Source organism: Seriola lalandi, unplaced genomic scaffold (assembly GCF_002814215.2).
Source record: "Seriola lalandi dorsalis isolate HSWRI2012SDOR001 ecotype SW California unplaced genomic scaffold, Sedor1 jcf7180002054923, whole genome shotgun sequence".
In the NCBI taxonomy this organism is placed as follows: domain Eukaryota; kingdom Metazoa; phylum Chordata; class Actinopteri; order Carangiformes; family Carangidae; genus Seriola; species Seriola lalandi.
This window is the reverse complement of record NW_019525475.1, coordinates 1-9482: the sequence shown is the minus strand read 5'-3', so window position 1 is coordinate 9482 and position 9482 is coordinate 1. Positions and strand designations below refer to the sequence as shown.

At 42.1% G+C, this 9482-nt stretch overlaps 2 protein-coding genes across 2 annotated transcripts; one reads left to right on the top strand and one right to left on the bottom strand.

The window, feature by feature from the left end:
* Window positions 1-265: 265 nt before the first annotated feature.
* On the top strand, window positions 266-5798 carry chrnd (cholinergic receptor, nicotinic, delta (muscle)). The gene is made up of 12 exons (XM_023431505.2): window positions 266-418; window positions 1589-1734; window positions 2071-2115; window positions 2241-2350; window positions 2488-2643; window positions 2792-2901; window positions 3220-3420; window positions 3821-3932; window positions 4070-4184; window positions 4482-4692; window positions 4806-4924; window positions 5395-5798. The coding sequence occupies exons 1-12, from the start codon at window positions 361-363 to the stop codon at window positions 5575-5577; spliced, it is 1566 nt and encodes a 521-aa protein (XP_023287273.1). The 5' UTR covers window positions 266-360; the 3' UTR covers window positions 5578-5798.
* Window positions 5742-9284, bottom strand: LOC111673662 (uncharacterized). Its single transcript, XM_023431499.2, has 5 exons — window positions 8008-9284; window positions 7341-7601; window positions 6946-7242; window positions 6740-6834; window positions 5742-6508 (listed from the first exon to the last, which is right to left on the bottom strand). Exons 1-5 carry the CDS (start codon window positions 8258-8260, stop codon window positions 6461-6463), a joined length of 954 nt encoding a protein of 317 aa, XP_023287267.1. The 5' UTR covers window positions 8261-9284; the 3' UTR covers window positions 5742-6460.
* Between the last annotated feature and the right edge of the window lie 198 nt (window positions 9285-9482).

Genomic DNA, 9482 nt, shown 5'->3' with positions numbered 1-9482 from the left:
AAATATATTAAAGGGGCAGTCTGTGTGTTTTTATTGGTCTTACCCGGTGGTGAGTTTACGGTGACCTTGGTGTTTCTGTCATTCCTCATCACAAGTTCAGATCTTTATGATGTTATAACTGTATCTGCCCCCCCCCCCCCCCCCCTCCATGTCACTGTTTCCCGTCCACAGTGGAGGTGACAGCAGCCGGCTCAGGCCTGCTTTCTATTTTCTCCTCTCTGTGTTGCTGCAGCTGCTGCCTGTCACTCAGTCAGTCAGTCAGTCAGTCAGTCAGTCAGTCGGTCGGTCAGTCAGTCAGTTGCCTTCCTGGCAGAAGGTCGGTGGGTATAAGGCCTCCTCACTCCTCACCACCAGTCAGCCATGAAGCTTCAGCGTGCAGCGCTGGCCTCCGTCTTCCTGCTCACTCTGCTCTCCACCGGTAAGTTCTTGTTGGTTCTTTAAAATCTGACGGAGTTAACTTTCGTTTGTGAAGCTGTTTTTGTCCAGTGTTTGAAATAGTCAGACTGCTGTTCGTAGTGAAGTCCTGAGCTGACTCTTCTTCCTGTTTTAAAGCAGCATATATTTGTTGTCATTAGTAAATATCTCTTTATTGTCATTTTTTCCTTTTTAACATTATAGAGACAAACACAGGAAACTCAACTCCTGCACTGAGACGTTGACAAACTCAGGGAGTCATCATGCTACAGCTGAAACATTTAGCAGATCAATTTTGATAAGTGATCAAACGTTTCAAGTCTTTTTCAAAATAAAGTTTTAGCTCCTCAAAGGCAAATATTTGATGGTTTTCTCAGTATTTTACAATAGTTGTAGAAAAGAAGCAGTTTGAATGTGTTAATCTGAGCTTTAGTAACTTTTGATTTGCATTTTTCACTATTTTACAAACCAGGAAAATAATCAAATAATCGTGAAAACAATCAGCATATTGATTAATATTGAGAATGGTAGTTAGTTGCCGCCCTACACTCGTTATTTAGACGGAGAATAAGTTGTGAAAAATAAAACAGATGGACTAAACTGTAAGTATTTTGCTGAGAGGAACAGATCAGTGCACAACCACAGACTGGGCTTTGATTTCATTAAAAAAATCAACATATGTGCAAACAAAAACACAGAAACATGGCCGAGCGCTGAACTGGGAGTGTGCAGAGGAGAAATGTCTGACAGTTATGTGCACTGGTCTCACAGCAGCTGCCACGACCCACTGAAACATGAGCGGCATGAAAGCATTCACACACACTCAGGAGGCCCTGTTTGTGTGTGTGTGTGTGTGTGTGTGTGTGCCATTGATTGCTTTATAAAAGTGAAACCTTCTACTTTTTAGATAAAATCAATAGAAAATTATCAATAACTTTTCTTCCACATTTACAGGAGTATTGTTGGATATTTCTATTTGTATTTACTTGTATTTCTTGCATGAACTGTGCTGTCTGTGTGTGTTCATTTGTTTTTCTGGAAGAGGATCATCCTTCCATGTCACACACTTTGCTGTATTGAGCTGGGAATGAGTCAAAATACTATTTCCTTTTGATGTGAACATAAAAGTGTTTAAACGTGTGTGTGTGTGTGTGTGTGTGTGTGTGTGTGTCAGAGTGCTGGGGCAGGAACGAGGAGGAGCGTCTGATCAACCACCTGTTCAAAGAGCGAGGATACAACAAAGAGCTGCGTCCCGTCGAGAGGCAGCAGGAGGCCGTCGACGTTTACCTCGCCCTCACACTCTCCAACCTCATCTCTCTGGTACAAAGCAGTTGTGTGTGTGTGTGTGTGTGTGTGTGTGCGTGTGTGTGTGTGTGTGTGTGTGAGTGTAATAGTTTCTAAGGACAGTCTGTTTCTACTGACAGTGAAATGAAGCAGTACATACCAAAACAACACTTTAAGAATTTCCCCAGTTAAAGCATTTTCTTAATCTGAAACATCCCATTTATATTTAACAAACATTGGCTGAAATCTAACATGTGTGTTTGTCTGTCTAGAGCAATGACATAAAGCTGATTAAAATAATTAATACATGGTTTAAAGAGTTGGACTTTCTGATGAATCTGCTGATCCGTCTTTGTCGTCCTGCGTCTGCAGAAAGAAGCAGATGAGACGCTGCTGACAAACGTCTGGATCGATCATGTACGTTAAAGCTCTTCTTCCTGAAAGATTCTTCCAATACTTTATATCTGTGTTTGTTAATCTGTATAGATACTGGAAATGTATTCTGAATTGCACAGTGCACTTTCACTTTGTGTGTGTGTTAGACGTGGACCGACTATCGCCTGTCGTGGAATACAACAGAGTTTGATGGCATTGACACGCTTCGCCTGCCGTCCAGCATGGTGTGGCTGCCAGAGATTGTGCTGGAAAACAAGTGAGATTCAATTTACTTTTATTTTTGTTTGATGACTCTGAACCTCTGATTACTCCTCGTGTGTTTGTCTCTGGGTAATACGAGACAAAATAAACATGATTTTATATATTTTTAATTTCATCCCTGCCTCTTCTCAGTAACGATGCCCAGTTCCAGGTGGCCTACTACAGTAACGTCCTGGTTTATGAGAATGGTCTCTGCTACTGGTTGCCACCCGCCATCTTCCGCTCCTCCTGCTCCATCAACGTCAACTACTTCCCCTTCGACTGGCAGAACTGCACGCTCAAATTCACGTAAGACACAAACCAGACAGTGATGTGCGGGTTTACATAAAAGCTGTGCTGCATTTAAAACGCTGATAAACTTGTATGACAACCAAGCCTTCTGTAGATCAGCTGTTCAGATCAGCGTTTAGATCATTTTCCCAATGTGGCTTTGCAGCTCTCTCACCTACAACGCCAAAGAGATCAGGATGCTGCTGAAGGAAGAAGCGGACGAAACCAGCAAATGGTTGGTGGAGTGGATCATCACCGACCCTGCAAGCTTTACAGGTGTCCTCCCAGTCACACACACACACACACACACACACACACACACGCACAAACACGCTAACAATAACCACAGTTTTTGCACATGATGGTCTAAATGCATTTTTCAAGATTTCTTCACGCTGCCTGGAATAAAATGTGCCACATTTCTTCCCCTCTGAGGCATTTTTGTTCATTTTATTTTAATGCAGCTTGGAAAGAAATCAGTCACCATTGTCGATATTATCTCTAAAGAATATCAACTCAATCCTGGCTCCAGCCTCATCGTCTAAACCTTGTTCTGTTTTTTTGTTTTGTCCTGTTCGTGGCTGATGTCGCCAGAGAACGGCGAGTGGGAGATCATCCACCGGCCGGCCAAGAGGAACACCTACAAACACATTCCCATGGAGAGCAACAAGCACCAGGACATCACCTTCTACCTGGTCATCAAACGCAAACCTCTCTTCTACATCGTCAACATCATCATCCCCTGTGTGCTCATCTCCTTCCTGGCCTCGCTCGTCTACTACCTGCCCGCTGACAGTCAGTGCAGTTTCCTCTCCAAAAACACAAAGATTCAGTTTGAACAAAATGCAAAAAGATTCATTTTACATTCACATTATCACACGTTTACTGTAAATGTGAGCTGCTGTTATTTACATCAGTGATGTGCAGATGGTTGTTATTTATTGTTTGTTTGTTTTATTAAATGATGCTTTTATTACAAAATTATTTTATGAACTTAAATCTGTAAAAATAAGCTTCGGTTAAAGGTCACAACTGATGATCTTTTCCATTAATCATTTGGTTTTTAAACATTTAAAAAATGTGGAAAAAAAGGTTGGAAAATACTGTTGTCAAAGAAAATGATTAATTTAATCGTGTGTGTGTGTGTGTGTGTGTGTGTGTGTGTGTGTGTGTGTGTGTGTGTGTGTGTGTACAGGTGGTGAGAAGATGACCTTGTCCATCTCTGTGCTCTTGGCTCAGTCTGTCTTCTTGCTGCTGATCTCTCAAAGACTGCCGGAGACTTCCATGTCTGTACCGCTTATTGTCAAGTAAGACACACACACACACACACAGACACACACACACACACACACACAGGCCAACGATCAGACAGAAATGTTTTGAGTTACCAGTGGATGAAATATTTTATTGTGTTTGTTCTTGTACCAACAACTGTGTGTCTCAGGTATCTGATGTTCATCATGGTGTTGGTCACGGTGGTCGTGCTGAACTGTGTGGTCGTCCTCAACCTGCACTTCAGGACACCGAGCACTCACGTCATGTCTGAGTGGACCAAGAAGGTAACACACACACACACACACACACACACACACACACACACACACACACACAGGCCATACACACTCCTCCTCCTGTGTCTGTGTTTTATGGATCATATACTGTATAGAAACAAAATCTTGCTCTTTTGTCATGAAAATGTTGAATTTTAATTTCATCGGCAGCATTACAGATTTGCTCTGTTCAAAATATAAAAAGTTTTTCAAAATTGATACAGATTGATTTGGAGAAAGAAAAAACCAGACAAATTATGCCTCTGTTTTTTTTTGTATTTTTTATTTCCCCTTTTCTTTGTCCAGTTCTTCCTGGAGCGGTTGCCGCGGCTCCTGCGTATGTCCCGCCCTGCAGAGGCGGAGCCATACTGGGATGGAGTGCTGCCACGGCGATCCAGCTCAGTGGGGTACATCGCTACGGCGGAGGAGTACTACAGCGTCAAGTCCCGCAGCGAGCTGATGTTCGAGAAACAGTCAGAGAGACACGGGCTGATGACACGAACCACGCACGCTGCATGTACGTCCACTATTTCATTCATTTCAGTCATGGTTCCCCAGACGTGGGATGTTGTCACTGACACACTTTCTGTGTGTGTGTGTGTGTGTGTGTGTGTGTGTGTGTGTGTGTAGTGGTGAAGCCACAGGAAGAGGGAGAGGTGACAGACCAGCTGTACGCAGAGATCAAGCCGGCTGTGGACGGAGCGAACTACATCATCAAACACATGCGCAACAAGAACGACTACAACGAGGTGAGACGCAGAGGGAGAGAAAAACAGGATGAAGTTGCTCTCCACAGTAAAGGTGATGGTGGTTCTGCAGCTGCAGCTCATCAACGATGAAACTCTCTTTCTAGAAGAAACCAGTTCAAAATGCACCTAAAACAGATTTCTTCTGTATCTGAGAAAGGTCAAAGGTTATCTTTTGCTCTTTTCCATCTTTGTATATATCCTTGTGTTTCTTTTCTTAATACCTTTTATGTAAGACACTTTGCCTTGTAGTAGAAGGGTGCAATGCACATACACTCCTTGTCGTCAGTTTATTAGGAACACCTTGCTACATCTAACACAGCAGTCCTGCAGTAAATCCTCCTTTCATGACGGTTTCGGTCTTCAGTTTTGATTGAGACTGTGCTGAAGAGATGTTGAGCCATGTTAATAAATCAAATGTGTCACTGTAAGTTATAAACTAAACTTCTACCCCCACGCTGCCGTCTTCGCAGGAGAAAGATAACTGGAGCGGTATCGCTCGTACGGTGGACCGGCTCTGTCTCTTCCTGGTGACTCCGGTCATGACGTTGGGCACCATCATCATCTTCCTGATGGGAATCTGCAACCACCCCCCACATCTGCCCTTCAAAGGAGACCCATACAACTACAGAGAGGAAAACCCTCGCCTGCTGTAACAGGGACACACACACACACACACACACACACACACACACACACACACACACACAGATCAGTGTTTAAATCCAGAGATTTGTTGCGTCTTTATATTTCTGTTTGAGAATTTTTCCACGTGTGTAGCTGTGTGTGTTATTTCTTAAATTTGAAGTGGATAACTGAATCAGTATATTACTATCTTAACTTTATTTGTGTGGTTTGAATAAACATTTACACTCAGCATCTTTTATTTTATTTTTGTACAGAAATCATTTAAGGGTTGAGCTATCTGTAAGTTTTGCTATTGCTACATCGCTAGCGTTAGCATTGACACCTGTTACCAGTCTGGACAAGAGCTTCAGCCATAGTTGTGTTTGCAGGACAAGAGGTTATAATACGTCCTCTGAGCAGCTACTTCTTCAGGGCAGACTGAATTAGCTAGTTAACTAGTTAGCATGCTAACTTCAGTAGATGAAAAGAGATAGAAGTAGAAGCAAAACAAGATGGTCGCTTTCCATCTCTAGAGACAGCTGTTGGTGAGTAAAGGAATAAAGTTTGATGCTGAACTTGCCACATTTCTTCTAGGCTGGTAAGTAAACAGCTGCTAATGCTAACGTTAGCTACATATAAACTTAAACAAATAGCTCCTTTAAGAGGAAACCACAAAGGAGAAACCAGGAGAACCTGGAAGACAAAATGTTTGTTTACTCCATTGCACATCAATAGTTCAGAACATAATCTAATCCTTCAGTGTTCGGTGGAGAGGTTTGTTCGTCTTGAACTCTTCTTCTTTACAGTTCTTGTCCATATGACATGAATGTTCATGTCATGCTCACAGTCGTTTAACACAGTTATACATCAGAGTCTCCAGTTTACTGAAGCAGAGGGTTGCCGGTCTGGAATTCATTGATTCTGACGTGGCGTTTCTTCATATGTTGGTGCGCAATTTTGCTGCAAATAAATAGAATTCAGTATCAGAAACGTATAAACATAAAATCAAAACAATCTAATTTATTCTTCTTCAGTATAAAGAACAATTTCTGCAGAGCAAAAAACATCACATCGTCGTGATTCCTTAATTTGATTTGGTCAGATTTTATATTTTGTCCTAATTTCCTGTTTCATCAATGGAAACAACAAACAGGAAATGAATTTAAAAGTGTATGAAGAACATTATTTTACCCTTTGACAGTACAGAACAAGGACGACTGTTGCTGCTAGGACCAAAATGGCTACCACCACCCAGCCTAGAATGCCTCCAACTTTGGCTGAATACCCTGAAATGGAAAGTCAGTTACTTGCACTTTCCCATGATGCCTCATGATGGTGTTTTCTGATGTTTAGATTGTTGCAGGTTATACAGATAATAACACATCATGCAGCCTCACCTGGATTGTCCTCTATCCTCAGAAAGGTGTTGGTTATCAGTGTCTCCTCAGCATCACTCAGTTCACAGGTGTATGTTCCTTCATGATATGGAGATAAGTCCTGTAGCGTGAGGCTGCCTGACTCTGACACACTTTTCACCTGCTTCCTCCACTTCTCCGAGACTGAGGAGGAGACGCCAGCTCCGGTCCGGGTCAGGATGATCTGATTGTGGTTGAATTTCCAGACAAGGCCTGTTGGGGGAGTGTTTGAGGCCGTGCAGGGGATCGTTGCTTCAGTGCTGGATCCAGTGATAGAAGCTGAAATGAAAAAACATTTTGAGATAGCTCTGAAAATCCTCTACAGGCTAAACAAAGCAACAAAACTAATTAAAAACAGAAGTTCCAGAGTGACTCACTTGTTTTAAACAAAGTGGCTCTCCTCTTGTGTCTCTCAGTGCTGACGGTGCAGCTGTAGCTCAGATCAATATCTGAAACTGTCAGAAAACCTCTGATGTTGTAGAGGTGGTGCACAGTTTGCTGGATGGTGGTTTTACTCTGGAGGTTCATGTTGGATGGAGGGCTGGTGGACCAGGTGAGCTCAGGTTCAGGGTAGATCCCCTCCGAGCTGCAGGTGATCTTGTTTTCTACCTGCTGGAGGTCGACTTTATCAACTGTAGCTGTGTTTAAAAAAAAAGAGAGAAGAGGAACAGTGTGTGACAACATATTTGTTATTTTACATTTATAAATGCACTGCACATACAAAAACCCATGAAGGTCACATGAGCTCCTCAGCTATCCTGACTCTGGATTTTCTGCTTAACCGTTAGCTTAGCTTAGCTTAATTTAGCTGACACAACCATCAAGGTTACCCTGGTAACCAAACATTTTGTGTTTCTTCTAAGCATTTCTCATACTGTCCACTTTTGGGTTGATAAATGAATCCTTATAGAAGTCACTCATATATTCTGTCCAGTTTCTGAGTGGTCATCTAACTTGTTTCGCTGCCGCGCCAGAAAGAAAATGCTTTTGAAAGATCATGTTATACAACAATATGACAATCTGTTAATTTAAAACAACCTGTACCTTTGATAACGATAAAGACGATGGCAGATACGTCAGCGTCAGTTGCACTATGGGTCATGCAGACGTATGTGCCCTCATCTTTTGGCTTGATGTTTCTCAGCAGCAGTGTTGCTTTTCCCTTCTTTACCTGGTCGTCATACAGGCGTGTTCTCCCTGCATACTCAGCAGCTGCCACTTTGTGGCCCTTCAAAAAGCTCGAGTCGCCAAAGCGTGAGCAGATCACCACATTATCGGTGTCCATCTTGGACCACATGACCCTCACACCTTTGCCGTCATATTGGAACTGACAGGGGAGCACGCATTCCTCTGAAATCCGACAGATGACGGTAAACTCTGGAAATACAGACACAGGAAACAGAAAAACATTCAGGAGAAACTGGCAACTCTTTTTCTTGAGGATGAAGTCCTCCCTCCAACACTGCGCTTTCTACACTTCACCAACAACTGCCATGATGGCAACGGCAGAGCAGCCCACTCTGGTCTTCAAAACGGCTCTCCAGACACCTATGGGTGACGTTACGGGGGCTACGTACATCTTTATATTGAGTCTATGGGAGCCACATTTCTTGCACGACTAAAAACAACACTGCCTTTTGACCCAGGTATGAGGTTTTCCCAGCTCCTGCAAACATGCTTCACCCGTGATCAATGTATAAGATTAAACCTGATATCTTGGGAATGTAGTCTCCCATCATCTCATCACCATAGAGAGCTGTTCTGTAGCAGGAACACAGTGCTGTGGGTGGAGAAGCTGTGACTGTTTTACTGTAACTGTCAAAGGCAGAGATCAGAAAAACTGATAAATGAAGATAGTTAGCTGAAGTTTTTTTTGTTCCTGTGACATGTTTACATTCTTCTGACATTTACGTCTGCTATGAATCAGACATTTCAAGCTTCAGCTGACTTTATCTGAGGAATGAATCTTGGTTTCAATGACTCCATGACCGATTTCAGTCATCATAACATGACATTAACAGGCGTTGAAAATATACTCAATACTTACTTGAGTATTTTTATTTCTGTTACTTTATACTTGTATTTGACTCTTTATTTTACAGTCGAATACAACACATCTTATACAATGCTTCAGCAGCATATTACTGTTGTAGTTGCTCAAGTTGGAGCTAGTTTTAACTGCTTTATATAAAGTTAGTCCAGTGGTTCCCAGCCCTGGGGTTGGACCCCTCTAAAGGGTCACAAGATAAATTTGAGAGGTTGTGATTAATGGAAGAGAGAAATTAAGGTCTCAGACACAAATTTGTATATAATTTTTTTACATTTTCTCAAATCTTTGTTTTTGAAATGTTATTTATACAATTTGAGATGAGAAGTTCTTTAAACAGGAATTAGTGAAACATAGATATGAGTATTTGTTTCTGTGACAACTAGCTACTTGCAAAAAATACTGAGAATTATTTCCAGCTATAGTCTCACAAATACTGTATTTGGTTAATATTCTTAATTCAACACAGGCC

Coding starts and splice junctions, on each gene's coding strand:
- chrnd (XM_023431505.2), top strand. CDS start 361: ATGAAGCTTCAGCGTGCAGCGCTGGCCTCCGTCTTCCTGCTCACTCTG. Junction 2,116..2,240: donor CAAACGTCTGGATCGATCAT/GTACGTTAAAGC, acceptor TGTGTGTGTTAG/ACGTGGACCGACTATCGCCT. Junction 2,644..2,791: donor AACTGCACGCTCAAATTCAC/GTAAGACACAAA, acceptor GTGGCTTTGCAG/CTCTCTCACCTACAACGCCA.
- LOC111673662 (XM_023431499.2), bottom strand. CDS start 8,260: ATGTGGTCCAAGATGGACACCGATAATGTGGTGATCTGCTCACGCTTT. Junction 7,602..8,007: donor CGTCTTTATCGTTATCAAAG/GTACAGGTTGTT, acceptor TTTTAAACACAG/CTACAGTTGATAAAGTCGAC. Junction 6,509..6,739: donor TTGTTCTGTACTGTCAAAGG/GTAAAATAATGT, acceptor ATTTATTTGCAG/CAAAATTGCGCACCAACATA.